Raw genomic sequence first — 17,741 nt, forward strand, 5'->3', positions numbered from 1 at the left:
AACTTTGACATCAATGAGTCCATTATTTGTAAGTCCACTCAACATCGACACACAAAACGTTAATTAGTTAACTTCCATCATACTCTTTTTTTTTTTTTTTTTTTTTTTAGTAGAACGATAGCATTAGTGTTAAATAGTTAGTTAGAGGGAGAGAAACAACGGGGATTGAATCACAGCGTTAGTGTTAAATAGATAGTTAGAGAGAGAAATCAGTGGAGAATGAACCTACATCATAATGCATAAATATGATTATTTTTTGCCATTCGTTATGGTTCCACTTGATACAAGTAAATTATTGTAACCAACCACCTGATACCTTCAACGATGGAAAGCAGGTTCCAAGGAACACCACAACGACATTGGGCAGCTTGGATAGTGAGCCAAGAATCTCCCTCCACCGTAGCAAATCATTTTCTTGTGGCATACTTCGTACCCTCCTTCAAAGCCATCGCCTTGCCCAACCCCATTCAAATTCAAAGTCCCATCACCAAGGATATAAATGGAAGGAAGGGTTATATTTTTCTTTTATTGAAGTTACATAAATATCTTCAACTAACAGTGTTAAAAAAGTTCATAGAAAACTCGAAATGACTCGTAAGCTAACGAATGATTAATAGGTTCATCTGTTAACAATTTAATCCGTTAAGCATCCATCCAAATGTAAATTTCAACGGATGGATTGGATCGGGTTGTTGCGTTGGATTCAAAATGCCAGGTGTACTTGCAACCCTAAAAACAATCTTTTATCCGTTTAGAGACTTTGACCCGACATGGCACAAGGCAATCTGGGCATCCGAAGGGGATTAAGAATTAGTAGGGTTCAGGCCCACGCATATAAGCCCGCCAGGTCTCTCTCTCGGCGAAGCTCGAGTACGCTTCGCTTGTTTAGTTGGTAGCTAAAGCAGTCTGTCTCTCTATCTGCGTTCAATTTTGTTCTTTGTCTCTCAAGAAGTAAGAGAAGAAGAGAGAGAGAGAATGAGCAGTTGGAAGAGTCTTCTTCTTCGAATTGGCGAAAAGTCTTCCGACTATGGCACCTCCGACGACGTTAAAGAACACATTGTTCGTACCTCCCTCTCCCTCTCTCTCTCTCGCTCTCTTTGTTGTGATTTTTAAAACCCTAATTTGCTTCGTCTTCTCAACCTTTTCAATTTCTGTGTAGTATGTTTTATTGATTGATTCTCTTGGATTTGCAGGAAACTTGCTATGGCGTGCTTCGCCGAGAATTGGAGCACTCTCCCGACGACGTTTCGCAAGTAAAGCTATTTTTTTTGTTTCAGTGCTGTACATTATACAAGCTCCAGCCCCACTTTTAGGTTATAGTAATTTCGTTTACTGACTGTTGATGAAAAGGCAAAGAAATAAAAAGTGATTAAATTTAGTTCGCGAAAATTGACATTATAAGCTAGGATATGTTTTGGGTCGAGGTTTTAGGTTCTGCTGGATGTCTTTTTATACGAAATCTAAGTATCTCCAACCAAAAACTAAAAGTCTGAAGCACCTGATAACACCAGGGAAGATAAAATAAGGGAAGAATTTTAAATTCTCTTGGCTTTCATCATTTTCACTTAAGATAATGGATCAGAAAATACAAGGAGAGTAGAGGGACATGGGGACGATTACTTTAGATGTTCCTTTCAAACACACCAAAACTCTCTCTTTAATATAGAAATTTGGGAAGAAAAAGAATTCCATACTCGTAGATACTTGTTCTGCTGTTATACACATTAACTTTGTACTTTTTCTTCTGACAGTTCCTTATCCAGTGTGCCGAACAGTTGCCTCACAAGAGTCCTTTATATGGAACAGTGGTAGGGTGTATAAATACATTGCTGCTGACTTTATTTATTTAGGTTTTTTCGATTCTTCAGTTCTTCTAGTGTTTCTCCTTTCATCCCTATATATAGTATGCATATGAATGCTTTGCTGAACTTTGAAGTGTATAACTATATACCTTCAAACTTACTATGCCTAACCTAAAAGGTTCCATTTTCTTCAAACTGACTTGAATATTGACCCAAACTAAAATGTTTCTCTTCTGATTAAGCGAGGATCACACATTTAATCACCGGAAATGCTCATCTAGGGCACCTTTAGGGTTCACACATTTTTCAGACCATGAATTAGATTTGCACAATCACAATGTTAGTATAAAAGGAAACAAACCAATTATATATAAAAAAAAAAAAAAAAAAAAAAAGCTTTGGAATTTGGTGATGAAGTAATTGAAATTACTGCTTGTTGAATAACAAGTTGATTTTAAAGTCTTTTGTGTTTCATAATTAATTTAGACTCTTATGAGGTGCATTTTGAAGATTTTTTTATTAATTGCATTGTATTCAGTTATGTTTGGGAGAAAAAAAAAGAAGGAAAGCTTAACCATTACATGTAGCTGCACAAGTCTAAATGAAGGGGTTTAGCTCCATCAGATGTATATTTCTTGGATGGTGCAATGACCATACATGGTGGATTCATATACATTACTTATGAGTATCATATTACGTACCACATGTGTTAAAAGGTGTTTTTTTTTTTTTTTTCTACTAATAACATTCCTAGAGTCTACTATATGCATATTTTCTTACTTCTTGAGCTATAATTTCTTCAATATCCATTTTTCTTGTGTACTGCTTCGGACTCTTTGGGATTGTTTACTCACACACTCTCTCTCTCTCTCTCTCTCTCTCCAGATTGGCTTATTAAATTTGGAGAACGAGGAATTTATTAGGAAAGTAGTTGAGAACACTCAAACTAATTTTCAGGTGAGTGATCCTATGGTTGAGACCAAATATGGGCTGCTGCATTATAATTTATAATAAAAGAAGAAAGCCAGTTTTTTTATTTTGTTTTTAATTTATTTTAAAAGCAAATTGGAGCATGTGCCAAGAAGTAGTTTCTAATTGATGCTCTGCAACTTGGAATGCCCTACACCTTGCATATTTTTCATGTTCTGTTTGATATTCATTTGGATTTTATTATTGCTGCTGCCATGGCTGATGATTTCAGAAGGCTTGGTTCTTTTGTCTCTCAACAAATTGGCAAAAGGGTTTAATTACTTTGAATTTTGACTATGATAAAAACATTGAGGCATGCCAGTGTTCGATTAAATGGTAGTGTGAATGAAATGACGTTCCTAGTTCATGAATGTGTTCTTGAATTATATAAATATATATATATATATATATATATAATATAGAAGATTAGAAAAGTAAACTGGAATAGTGGATAAGAACAAGTGAACATATTGTCCTCACAAGTTGTACTTTGGGGTTTTATTAATAAAAAGAGACATCTTATAAATAAAAAGAGAAAGAGAGAGATGAATGAGTGAACTGGAATTGTGGGATTTGAGCTGCCCATTTACTTTTTAGGTTAATCATGGGATGTCCGACAGTGAGTATTTGAGGTTTAAATATCTGGTGCATGCAAGTTAAGTGGTCAAGGTTGATTAAAGTGTGTGTGAAATTTTTTATTTTTGTTCTTAAAATTGAAGGAGAGAAGAGAGTGAGAGGGAACGCGGGAATGGGAAGAGAGGAGAGGTTTATTTTTATCCTCTTTTTTTTTTTTTTTTTTTTTTTTTGTTTATTATTTTATTTTTTAAATTGGAGATGTTAAAATCAGCTGTAGGTGATGCTTAATCAAAAACAGTAAAATTTTGTTTTTTGAAATTATGTTACTGCCCTTAACTTTTATGTTGTAATAGAAGACTAAATAGTCTTTTCACCCTCTTTTGGTTGACAAAGAGGGTTCTATTAATATGTAGTTTAGATTTTATAAGGCTATGTTTGAAAGATTAAAACTATTGGATGATTATTCATCTCCTTTTGATATATCCTTTATTCTTTTTAGTGAGGATTTAAAATTGACACTCTTCTTTTTCTTGGTTTGTGTTTGATATTCAGGATGCTTTAGCTTCCGGAAATTGTAACAAGATTCGTATTTTGATGAGGTTCCTGACTGTTATGGTATGTATCATGTTGCTATTGGTGACTGATGAAATTCAGGAACAGATTGAGAACACAAGAATACAATCAGATATATGTTATTCATTATACGCTTTAGTTCGCTCAAATTTACCAAGGAAATCTTTTAGTTAATGGAGTCTGGGAATGTAATGTTGTCATCCATATGCCATCAACTTAAACTTTAGGCCATATCTTACCTTTGGCTGTTCATATGAATACATTTTGTATCTCTGCAGCAATTTCTAGAAGCTTTTTTATTTAGACCATGTACAAGGTACAAAGTTCTAAAGTTTCATCTCCTACTGACTGGAGTACAATTTAAAGGAAATGCATGTCATTAATATAAAGAACATATATAAGAAATTTTTACTTTCACATTTACCAATGATGACATTGGACTTCTACCCAGGTTTAATATACAACAAAAAGCAGTCCTACTACTACTAACCAAATTATGTTATCCAAAACACTATTCATATCTTTTGTTGTCTCTACCCATAATATTAAGTTTTGGTTTTCCCCTTCCTCTTAGAACCATAAATATCGCAAATAGACTTCAATATTCATGAAAACAAGTTTTTTAATCCATATACATGTGTATGCATAGAGTAATGTTCTTTTGTCCAACTTATATTGCCAACGAATGCATCAGTTTCAAGACTGTGAATTGGAGTATACATTTTTATAAAATCCAACTTGATCAATGTTTCAGATTCCCTGTCTTGGCAAAAGAACATCGCCTTTTTTATCTACTATATACATATCTTTCTACATGAGTGCGTGAATTTTACTAAGGTATAATTTTTTTCCCTTGTGGTAACTTTCTCCTTCTATAGATGTGCAGTAAAGTTATCCATCCCAGTTCTCTTGTGGTTGTGTTCGAAACATTGTTATCGTCAGCTGCAACAACAGTTGATGAGGAGAAAGGCAATCCATCCTGGCAATCACGAGCTGACTTTTACATAACATGCATTTTATCTTGTCTCCCTTGGGGAGGAGCAGAACTCATTGAGGTACTTTTATAATGGTGCTTGATAAAAGAAAAAGTTTCTCTTTTATGGTATCAATGTTTAATTTGTTTGATTATTGTTTTTCAAAATATTCCGATATTCTATGTCTGCTTATGAACCTCATAAAACTTTTAGTCTTCGGTCTGTTTAAACTAAAAGTACGATACTAACTGTTCCTGTGGAGTCTAGGTTTTTTGTTGAGAACTCGTTACATAAAAGGCATGGTTTGTTGCATTCTTACTATAAGCAATTTAGACCTCCAGAATTTGTGTCTCACTTTTGTTCCGGCCACTAACTATTTAAAAATAAAAAAAAATTATTGCCCGGCTTTAAGCGGCGTCTCCAAGATGTTTCTGTTCCACGTCTGACCTGAAAAGTTTAATGGATGCACGCTATCACATGTTGTAGCTATGTTCGAGGGCTTCTGTGTCTGGCACAGATGTAGTGGCCCTTTTGGTTGTGGTGAAGCTTCATGGGAGTATAGTTGGTGGCATGGGTCATTGTATTTTCCCATTAGGTGGTTTGGACATGTGAAAAAAAGACCTATAGATGCTCCAGTAAAATGTGATTATGAGATTGAGGCCCAGGGCAAAAGGGATAGAGGAAGGCCTAGGAAGACTTGAAAAGAGACAGTAAGAAAAGACATGGAGTACTTAGAGCTAACGGAAGACTTAGCGCAAAACTGAGCGCATGGTGTAGGATTCAACAGCTGAACCCACGTAGTGGGATAAGGCTTTGTTGTTGTCGTTGTTTACTGTTTGACTCAACTATGGCTTACATTTCCAGTTTTCTGTTTCATTATGAGTTTAAATGCTTCAGTCATGATTTGTTGTTGTCTCACTGCAGCAAGTCCCTGAGGAAATCGAGAGAGTTATGGTCGGTGTTGAAGCTTATTTGAGCATAAGAAAACGTTCTTCTGACACTGGGTTGTCCTTTTTTGAGGATGATGATGAGAATGCGAGAGAACCTAGCGATAAGGTATAAGTTATTTGAACATCATATTTGCTTTTCCCTTTAGATTAAAATATCATTAGGTGATTCGCATATATTGTAGTCTACCAGAAATATTGGCCTTTTAATTTCGTAGATTGTATTGATTGTTAGAGGTGGTAGCTGGTTTAATTATTGTTGCTTCTCTGTGTTTCCCCCTGTTTCCAGTTTTTTCTGCAAGTGACAATTTATTAGTGTCCATCAAAACTGTCATCTAGAAATAGCATTCACCATGAATTTCTTCTTTCATAACCATGATATTTCATCTTACAACTTTACTCTTAACAGATTAGGACTTAGTATTGATGCTTGGAATGATCCTTTTTAAAGTCTCTGGTTTCTCCACATGCAATGAACTCTAGTGTTATTATATATCTCAAATCACTTTATTATAACGAACTGGAAAACATTTTCTTGGTAGGCCCCCTTAAGTATATCCCTTGATCTTTTATCATAGGCATCTTCTAAGTTATTGAATATCATGCTCGCCTTGAATTGTCTTAGTGAGTTGATTGTCTACATTTTGGATTTGCCTTGCAAAATGTGGAATGGATATTTGACACTGTTTCTATTCTTACTAGTTGTGACCTAATCCCATACTTCCCATACTGTGACTCATCAATTTAATTCCTTCGTAATTTCCTCAACTGATCTCATTCACCATTGCAACTTGAATTAAAGTCTTGTTAAATGATTTTGTTAGCCACTCAATTCTTGGGTATTCAAGAGTTTTTTACACTCATACAGCTATTTTATGTGGTCCTAGAACTTTATATTTTCCTATCTTTTAATTAACTTCCCTACTTCTGTGGATTGTGCATATCATCCCAATATTATGTTCTTTTCGTATACATTTAATTTGCTTCATATCTCTATTATCTAGTCTGACTGTTATCCTATTCATTGTTTTACACTGCCTTGTAATTTTATCCTAACCACACTGTTTTTTTTTAAAAACTTTGGTAGGATTTCTTGGAAGATTTGTGGGGCCGAATACAAGTTTTATCTAGCAATGGATGGAAACTTGATAGTGGTAATGATCAAGTTTCCCAGAGTTCATTTAAACTTAAACATTATATTTGGCTTGTCAGTCTTCTTTATTCTATATTTTCTCATGATTATTTCATTGTTTGATCAAATTCTATGCACTCACTTGGCAGTTCCTAGACCTCACCTATCATTTGAAGCACAGCTAGTTGCAGGAAAGTCTCACGAGTTTGGACCCATCAGCTGTCCTGACCAACCTGCTATGCCTTCAACAATGTCTAATATAACTTATGGTAAACAAAAGCATGATGCCGAGTTTATCTATCCACAAAGGATACGAAGGCTGAATATATTTCCTGAAAGCAAAACTGAGGTAGTTTGCTATCTGAGAACTAAATTCCTATGTCTAAACCAACTTTCTTGTTCTTAATGTTTGTTAATTTTAAGCTCGCTAGTGATTTCTTATTACATTTTCCCTTTTTATTTTCTTTCTTTTAATGTTTTCTGTACGACTTGAGTGCCACACTGCTGTAACCAGCTTAAAATATCCAAAGTTAAAATTTTTTGTTTCATAACTCTCTATTCGGCACAAAAAGGATAAACGATGTTCCCTCCTCAATTGTATGTTGTATGGTTAAGCGTATGTTTGCAGTGGGTTGTATTGTTACAGTGAAACAAGCCGTAGTATTTTTTTGACAATAGTGTAGATCTTTTCTGTAAGTCTGCACTTAGCCATATGAAGATGAGTTTTTTTATTATCAAATGATATTCAGCATTGGGTGAACAAGAGTGTCCTGTCCCTAGGTGTCCAACCAGGGAATTTAGTTATTTTTTATTAAGAAGCATCCATAAAATCATAATTCTTGAAGTTTGTTGGATCAAATATTTGCTAATTTTTAGGCTGTTTTTCTCTCCTAAGCCTAAAAAGAATTCATATATGTTGTGAATGTCGTTTATGGCCTTGAGATTTAACCAATGGCCCAGATTTAAAAGCTTCTCTTTGTTCAGGTATCTGCTTCTAGATATGATTTTCAATTCAAAGCAGTATTTTTTCTAGGATTTTAATCCTTCTGGGATTATTTATGGAATTGTATTGGTAAAGAGTGAAAAGAAATTTCTTCGTGCAATCACTCTTGAATTTTTTATAGAATGAAGCTCCAGATCAAGTTGATGTTTGTAAAACTATTTTGTAACACATTTACATGATGTATACTTTATGTTAACTTATACAAACTACAAAGGCAAAAAGGAAATTTTATTCTTAGAGTTTTTACAATAGTTTCTGTTCAGTATGTAGTCCAATTATGTCAAGAAGTTTTTGAATAGTGCACAGTTAAGAAGAGAACGATAATATGGGATAAATTAATAAATATGGATCCTCTATAGGCAACAGAAGAATTTGGTTGCATCTGGTACTGGTACTGTTTTCCACAGTTCTGATTTCAATATAAACTTGATGGATTCTTCATATGTTGTCATTTTTACTTTATTATTTATTTTACCGATTTTGAGTTACTAGCTTATATCATGTTCATTGCATACTTTTTTTCTGCTTGTTTGAGCGCATTTCTGCAATAAATTTTGCACATCAATTTTATTGGTGATTGGTTGTAAAATATGTTCTTTTAGTTATTGATGATATGAAAATCTTTTGTTTTTGTTGATGACAGGACGTGCAACCCATGGATCGCTTCATCGTGGAAGAGTATCTGCTAGATGTGCTATTTTACTTAAATGGCTGGTTTGTACCTCTCAATGAACTCCTAATAGAAGACATAACTAAATTTCTTATAGCTTGCTCACTTTAATTAGTTTGTTGACTTTCTGATGAGTAGTATCACTTTGTATTCTGCTTTTTTCTTTTTCTTTTTGGAATTGAGTATATGCTACCAGTTCAAACCAATAGACCAACTCATTTTTCTCTTGAAAAGATTCTGTTAGGTGTCTTGTGTTTTTATTGTTGCAAAAAGGTTTTATAATGTATATGATAGCAGAATTGTGTGATGGCTAACTGCTTAGTTTATGCATTTCTTGGAAAGGATGAACTTCATTTTAAAATGTTAGATAATTTAGTCAGATACTATGTAAAATCAAACTCGTTTGAGGCATTTAAACATTCAAACCTAATAGTCAAATTTTGATGCATGTCGTATTGCTTAATTTGTGTCTGTCTTTGCAAAATAATGTGTAAGTGCGGGTTGAGCAGAGGTTGTGATTTTGGATATTCTGTTGGAGGCTTGCAGCGATATATTTGTTGTGTTTGTTTGTTCATGTGAACAAAGAAGTTTGTTGCTTTTAAGTCTTGTCCTGCTAATGGTACCAAAAGCATTGATTGGGGGCAGAGAAGGATAATTTGGGTGTTTCCTTTTAGTGGTTTTAGACTTTTAGTTATAAGATTTTTCTAAACTAGCTCGATGTGTGGAAGAGAAAAACAAGCAGATACCTAGTTGAAATTTTACTGGTGTTTTGAAATCTGGATTAGTTGGTGTTATCTTACTATCTTGTATTCATTAATGTGTATGCAGGTGGATTGATATTAAACAATGCAGTTTTACTTTCTGATTCCTTGTACTTAGAATTCTTCGTTATTTCTGTTTTTATTTGATTTTTGGCCTTAACATTTATTCTGTTTGTTCTTCGTTCATGCAAAGCTAGTCGAAAAGAATGCGCTTCATATATGGCTGGCCTACCTGTGCCCTTTAGATATGAGTATCTTATGGCAGAGACAATTTTCTCCCAGGTAAGTTGTTAACCTTTGCATTTTTGCAGTCTTTTAGTTCATATTTTGATGAGATATTTTATTCTCGTTCCAGTCATACTTTATCCATATGTGAAATATATATGATTTGTTAATCGTATGAATTTAACACATTGTAGCAATATTTGGTGGCTTAGTTATGAGTTAAGAGTTAAATGGGCTGTATGGGTGGAGTTGTTTCTTCAGTTTGGTTGCTACAGTTTTTCCAGTGTTATTTGCAAGTAATCGTTTTGTAGGGTGATTCTCCAAAGCTGCATATAGTTTGCCTAGGTTTTAGGTTTTGGAACAATCAGTTTATCTTCATTTCAACGGAAATATTCCAAGGAGAGTTTTTTCTTTTATTTGGAGAAATGGTCTGTATACATCCATATGGACATAAAACATTGGCAGTCTGAATTTAATTTTCAATCCCAATTTGCTAGCTGATTAATAACTCTTGAAGATTTTTTTCATTTAAGGTTATGGAATTGTTTTCTAAATTAATATGGGTACCTTTTGTTTAAATTCATCTTGATTTATTGTTCAAATCTTTAAGGATATTTTATGGGGAAATACCATGTTATAGGGTTATAAAGATTGTAAATGAATTTATTGATGATGAAATAGCTTAAAATGCAGACTATTCTTTTACAATTACATGTTAATTACGGATTTTTGTCACAAAGTATATAATAGTCTAACATGGAGTTTGAGAATGAGATTCATATTAGAATTCAATATATTTTTAGTGAGTATATTTTTCATTGAGTAGAGTAACAAATGAACTTCCCAAAGTAGAAAAAGGTTTATAAATTTTTCCTTTGACTACAGATTTCATTAACTTTAACTCCACTGAGCAAGCTTAACGGAATAAGATAGGATTAGATCCATATTTTCCCTGCTTATTCTTGGACATTATTTTTTTATTAACAGATTTGTTCCTTGACTATATCTTTATAAAATTGTATGGTTTAAACTTTCTTATGTGAAGCAAAATGATGTGTTTTATATTTGCGCAGTTGCTTATGCTACCACAACCCCCTTTCAGGCCAATATATTACACACTAGTTATTATCGACCTCTGTAAGGTAATATGAATGCGATTATTTTGTCTATGTCTTTGTCTTTTGTCCGATTGAATTTAAGTACACATCAATTTAAAGCAATCTGACTATGAAGTTTAATTCTTAGGCTCTTCCCGGAGCCTTTCCCGCAGTAGTTGCCGGTGCTGTACGAGCTCTTTTTGACAAAATAGCTGATTTAGATATGGAATGTCAAACACGACTCATCCTTTGGTTTTCACACCACTTGTAAGTTCCAGCATAAGCAGTACCACTAGCATTTTTAAGTGATGAATATTTCAAATCTCCTTTCTAACTTGCCATTTTGCGACCTTGCTACATTACCTTGTTAAGTATATTTACTTTAAGGGGATAGACTGCTTGAAAAGTTATTAGCCTCATTGCTGTACACATGTTTGGACCTTGCACTACAGAAATAGCATCTTTTTTTGTAAACTCCTATCTCATTTGAAGGTGGGATTCTATCCTATGTCCCATAACAGCCAAGGACATTCCTGAATTTTTGGTAGGGGAATTACTACCAAGCTATGAAGCACGGATACTCCAAAAATTATAGATATTTTTTTCCCTATTGTATGCGGTAGCTGCTGGATAATTCTGAGATAGAATACATAGATGGTACTTCAAGTCTGTATCCATCAACTTTTTGCCAACTTTTGACTTTTGGATACCCGTATCCACATGACGGACACACATGCTAAATTCAACATAATGATTATTTGCATTTATTTTAAAAGAAGTTTGGGCTATTGTATTATTTGGAAGTGATAAGTGATATATAACTGGAAATGAAAGAAGATCTTTTTTGCTCTGGTGTGACAAAGCAAATTAAGGGGCTAGGACTATATTTTGCAACATAGAGAAAGAGAAGAGCTGTAAGAAAGATATGAATGCTATAAACTCATTTTATTACAGTTGTATTCATGTTTTGTCCATATCCTAGCTTTTGGAGATTTTCCGTGTCTCTGTATCCTGATGTATCGTGTCCCATTACCTGTAACTGTATCCATGCAACGTAGCTGCCGAGCTATCTAGCTCTGTAGACATGGATAGAATCTGGATTTTAGTTAATGTACTGAATTTGTTAACCTTCATAATTCCTAATATACTATGCCTTCCTGACCATGCAGATCAAACTTTCAGTTCATCTGGCCATGGGAAGAGTGGGCTCATGTCTTAGACCTTCCAAAATGGGCCCCACAGCGTGTTTTTGTTCAGGAGGTGCTGGAGAGAGAAGTCCGTTTATCTTACTGGGATAAAGTGAAGCAGGTACTTAACCATTCTTAAGGATATTGATAACTAGAATTGAGGTTTTTACAGCACAAGGCTTGACACCTTGAACTAAATTAACTCTCGGTTTATAGGATGTTATGCAATCACTATTTGTTCCTAGGTTATTCTTTTTCTAATATAGTTCTCTAATTATATTCCTTTTAGAGTATTGAGCATGCCCCTGGTCTAGAAGAGTTGCTTCCTCCCAAGGGAGCACCGAATTTCAAATTTAGTGTTGAAGAAACCAGCGAAGGAAATGAGCTAAATGCACTTTCTTCTGACCTCAGAAACATGGTGAAAGCTAGGGCATCTGCCCGTGAAATGATAGTATGGATAGAGGAAAGTGTGTTTCCTGTTCATGGGATGGAAGTTACCCTCAATGTGGTTGTGCAAACTCTCCTCGACATTGGATCTAAAAGTTTTACTCATTTGATTACCGTATTGGAGAGATATGGCCAAGTCATTGCAAAACTATGTGCTGACCAGGATAAGCAGGTCATGCTGATAAATGAGGTTGATTCTTACTGGAGGAATAATTCTCAAATGACTGCTATTGCAATAGATAGGATGATGGGCTATCGACTTTTGTCTAATCTGGCCATTGTCAGATGGGTCTTTTTACCTGCAAACATTGAGCAATTTCATATATCAGATCGTCCATGGGAGGTATGCTTACAGCATTTCTTTTGCATTAAACTTAAACTTGTCTTTCTGCTGTTATAACTTTTTGCGTTATAACGCATGATTGAGTTTTGGTGTACTTGGTAGTTGTAAGGTCATGTTTTACCTTATTGGCATCTACCTTGAAAACAACATGAACAGAACACTTCAGAGTGGTACAAATCTATACATCTGCTTCTAATGTAAGATAGTAAAGTTAATATGGCATCTATCTTGCTCAAACAAATGGAAACTGAAATAGTATAAGCTTTAAATTTGGTCACATTCAAAATCATTATGCTAAGATAGGCAATTCAAGATAATGCCACTCTAGTGGCAAATGTGGATGATTGTTAAAACAGGAGACTTATCAAAATGAAAAAAGAAAGAAAAAGGAAATAGCGCTTTGCAGGTTTTCTCTTGTTTTGGCCTGCATTCTTATATTCTCGATTGTTTTTCTGTTGTAATTTTACTTTGTGTGAGATCTTCCAAATTTTAGAGCTTTCCATATTCTTGCTTGCATGATGTTGGTATGGTGGATATTATAACTAATACACTGCAATTGTTTTCTCTTATTGTGGCCTTCTTGATTTGTGTAAAGGATTTAGTCAACCAGATTGATTCATCTTTGCTATATTTCCAAACTTCACCTTTCTTACCATTTTTATTGTATACATGGCCTTTGTTTCCATAATGGGAATTTACCCTGCTAAGGTTCAAATAAATGAACATACGTGTTCATCAACTTGGCTTCAAGAATAATTGTGAATGTTTCTGGTATCAGTTAGAACTCAAAACCAACCTACATTTACTGGTTAACATTTAAACAATATTGAACAAAGTAAAGATTTACTAGTTGTGGCCATCTTGTGTCCTTGTAAATTTCTTGTTTATGGTAATTCAATTTGTTTTCTTTTAAAACAAAATTACTGGTAAACATTTAGGTTTTTTTTTTAAGAATACTTATATAGGGTAGCGTTCTTTTACCAGGGATATATAGGGTAACGTTCTTTGACCAAATTTATGAAATGTTCTTTGACACTAGACGCAACACGATTCCCCATGATCAATGGTTGACAGAGTGGCAACATGACGTGCAAGATATTTGGTAAAAGAACATTTTGTCACATAAATTTTCTTCTAAGGTTTTCAAATGGGGTTTTGTTTCTCAGATCGGTCAAGTGTGATGGTTGAGATGCCAATAATTTCACTGAACCGTCTACAGAGTAAAATATACAGTTCGGATCGTTGAAACACACGTACGTATTTGTTGTGAATTGATCATTTGTTTTCTTCACTGCCCGGTAGCTTTAAATATATGCTTGAAGTTGTTTAGGGAGTTTGGTATCAGCTGGGTTTTACACATGGATTGTTATCCTTTTATGGTAGAGAAGCATAAATTACCAGGAAAGTGGAAGAAAGCCAAGGTCTGTTGGGGTTTTATAGTTTCAGCTATCTTCTGGGCCATTTGGATGGAAAGAAACAGGCTGATTTTTTAGGACTACTGCTATCTTCTGGGCCATTAGTTTCAGTTCAGCTATCTTTGGGATAAGACTCGGTTATTGTCATCTCTTGGGCATCTTTTACTTCAGAATCTAGAGATTTTTCTTTTTCAGAAGTTTGGCGTAGTTGGAATGCTGCTAGTAGTTAGTTTTCTGGTGTTATCGTAGTTTCTAAGTGTCAGGGTGATGTTGCTATTTATCCTGGCTTTGTTTGCGCTTTTGCAGACTTCTTGTCCGCTCTTGTATTGTAAAAATTGTTTTGTATATATTAACTGGGGACGTATCACTTCAATATTGTACTGGCTTTCTGTCAGTTGAGCACTCTTCATATGCTCTGCTGCATTCCCAATTTCCCATCTTCCCTTTTCATAAGAATGTGAAATTAATTTTTTATATTAGTTGTTTACTAATGTATTTATTCTTTTTGACCTGGAGCTGTTGCCATATAGACTATCCTTTCTATGCTTATATCTTCATACGCGTTTTTCTTGATTGCTTATACCATTTTGTCCCTATCCTCTCAACAGATACTAAGAAATGCAGTTAGCAAGACATATAACCGTGTATGTGATCTAAGGAAGGAGATTTCATCTATGAAAAAGAGTGTTGTATCAGCTGAAGAAGCTGCAGCAACGGTGAAAGCAGAGTTAGAAGCGTCTGAATCAAAGCTTTCACTCATGGATGGTGAACCTGTTATGGGGGAAAATCCTGTGAGGCTGAAGCGTTTGAAGTCACGTGCTGAAAAGGCTAAGGAGGATGCCGTGTCTGTACATGAATCTTTAGAGGCTAAGGAGGCTCTTCTAGCCCGATCCCTTGATGAATTTGAGGTACGGAATAGTCTTTTTCATCTGTTGAATTGTTTTCCCACGATAGATATAAAAATGATGTATATATTTCGGTCTTGTAGGCACATGTCATAATCTGAACTTTTAATTAATCAGGCTGTTGGCACTCCTCATCATTTCCTTGTATTAACCATGGTGCTCACATGCAGGCATTGTTCTTCTCCTTGTACAAAAACTTCCTCAATGCGTTGACGGAACGGCTGCCAGAAGCATCCAAATGTGTTACATTGCAGGGATTAAAGGGGATTCATGCAGATTCTATGGCCGTTGACCTTGAGGAATCATCCGCAATGGATGTCGACAATGAGAATGGAATGCCCAAGAAAAGGTATTTCTTTTCCCTCTCTAAAAAAATAAATCATGTATTACATGTAAATGAAAAACATGTTGACTAGAAGGTTAGAGCGGATGAAGGATGTTATGAAGGGGAGAAATTGGGATACGGATTATGTATCGTAATCCTTCATAGTTGACTAGCTTTATTTTCGTGTCGTCTCCTTTATTTTCATAAGATATCTTGTTTTTTTTTTATCATAAATCAATAAATTGTTTTGACATCGTGTGACATGATATCCTAGTGTATTTAACTAGTTTTCTCAACTTTTGCAGTGAACTGAATGGTGGGAAGACGAGTAATGTTTATAATGTAGGTGAAAAAGAGCAGTGGTGTCTATCGACTTTAGGCTACCTCAAGGCCTTCTCGAGGCAATATGCTTCTGAGGTAAATAGAGTGTTGCTCCTCGTTCTTTTTGCGACTTCCCATTTTTGTTTGTTTTTCTGCCCTCCCCCGCCCTTTTCCGGTATAATTGACTGTTTTCTCCGGATTTTTGGGTGAAGTTTTATAGGCATGCTTAATATTCTTTGCTACTGAATCTCTGACCTTGTATATGTACCTGGCAGATTTGGCCTCACATGGAGAAGTTGGATGCAGAGGTTCTGACCGAAGACGTGCATCCTCTTATTCGTAAATCAGTTTATAGTGGTCTTCGTCGAGCAACTGATGGGTAGTGAAACTTCTAACTTATCCCCCTCCCGTTCCCCCTTTTCTTTTTTTCCAAGCAAGCAACAATGCATGTTAACGTCGATGAGGGAACCTTATAGATTCGAAGGAGATGAGACTAGCTACAGCATGTATAACGAGTGTTAGGTGATTTGTTTGGCTAGTTGCAGATGTGTAACCAAATCAACTAATTAGAGGCTTAGTATTCTGAAAACTCTTATGGATTGGGGCACTTTGTTACAATTCAGCTGCTTCTCCCGTTGTCCTGGGTTTTGCATATATGAAATGGACTGTCTTTGCCTCCGATAATTTTCCGCTCGGTATGTTGATGCGTTGGATGTTTTCGTTGCCAAAGAATGGGAACGGCACCATTTCGTTGGACGTCTCATACCGCGTTCAAGTGTTGGTGCTTAGAATCGTAGTTCCGACCGTGTAAAAGGTGTCGTATGGACAAAAAACGTCCCACGCTAGTCTTTTAGTCCTTTGTGAATATTGGTTGCAAGCCTACCACCAAGGTTTGTGTAAAATACGTCAAATTTCAGAGTTGGCTGAAACTTTTCCAAAAGCCCACACTGCATAAAACTTTAACGATCTGAACCGTCTGTTTATTAAGTTCCATCTCATAGATTATTATTGCAAAATAATAACTAAATTGGAAATATTTGAGACATTTAACTGAGTTCAAAGAAATTAACGAACACTTTGTTCTCTAAGAAACATTGAAATTTCATTGTGATAATTAATTAGACAAACAGTTTTGGATTGAATTCTTGCCTCTCCCTTGATGCTTCAATCTCATCTGAAATAAAATAAAATACTAAATGTTGGTTAAAAATATAGAGCATTGCTATTTGCTAGAGTAGTATTAGTAAGTGAAGCGACTGGTAAAATAGAATACGGCTGTACACATTTCATTGAACTTGGTATGACAACTTGGTTCAACGTTCATCCTACAGTTAAGCTGTTAAATAAAGGCAAATAATAAACGTTTTCATTCTATTTTCTAAATTGTTGATTAATTTCTTTCCAAAAAGTCGGAGAGTGAAGATCGAGATCTCTCAACTCATGCAACATAGATAGGAATAAATCTTTACCAAGGGGTTTTGGTGGGAGAAGAAGGAACACATTTGTGCTTCCCAAATTCTATTGATTAGCACATTTAGATCAATCGCTCCATCATTTGTTGCTAGTTTATTAGTGTGGATACTCTTAGAGGCTCAACGCTTGAGGAGCTTCACGTGATCAATAATGAAGATGAAGATCGAGGATGATTCTACAAAGCGGCATGTGCAAGTAAATCTCTTCGCCTTTATTCTTTACTACATTATCGATTACGAGCAACGGAACACAGAAGCTATGCGCCGTATCGTCTCGCTGCAAACCCAGAAGCCAGTGTGTCAATTTATAGCAGTGTTCCCTTGATATCAATTATTTGTTTTTATTTCTTTAAATAAATGACCAAGGGCATAGTCATCTTGGAATGGTATATAAATAAATGACCAAGGGCCTCTCGACACAATTTTGTGCGTATTGAGTTCCTCAGAAGAGTTCAGCTCAACTTCGTATTGAGAGTATACCCTAATCTACGAGTGGGCTGTCGAATCCTGGAGACCAACGCCATCACCTTGCTGCATCGGTTTGAGAAGATCTTGTTTCTCGTGTTATTTTTTATGTAAGTTACGTTATCTAATTTG

The 17,741-nt window shown here is 35.1% G+C and overlaps 1 protein-coding gene across 1 annotated transcript; it reads left to right on the plus strand.

Moving 5' to 3' along the window:
• The first annotated feature begins 737 nt into the window (after positions 1-737).
• On the plus strand, positions 738-16,356 carry LOC148693069 (nuclear cap-binding protein subunit 1-like). The gene is made up of 19 exons (XM_088680371.1): positions 738-1,059; positions 1,194-1,253; positions 1,752-1,808; positions 2,688-2,759; positions 3,900-3,962; positions 4,799-4,975; positions 5,819-5,950; positions 6,929-6,995; positions 7,123-7,322; positions 8,620-8,690; positions 9,605-9,689; positions 10,706-10,774; positions 10,878-10,996; positions 11,899-12,037; positions 12,206-12,706; positions 14,730-15,029; positions 15,197-15,375; positions 15,657-15,768; positions 15,948-16,356. Exons 1-19 carry the CDS (start codon positions 976-978, stop codon positions 16,053-16,055), a joined length of 2,595 nt encoding a protein of 864 aa, XP_088536497.1. The 5' UTR covers positions 738-975; the 3' UTR covers positions 16,056-16,356.
• Positions 16,357-17,741: the final 1,385 nt, after the last annotated feature.

This window comes from Pyrus communis, chromosome 11 (assembly GCF_041283825.1).
Source record: "Pyrus communis isolate YQ-2024b chromosome 11, ASM4128382v1, whole genome shotgun sequence".
NCBI lineage: Eukaryota > Viridiplantae > Streptophyta > Magnoliopsida > Rosales > Rosaceae > Pyrus > Pyrus communis.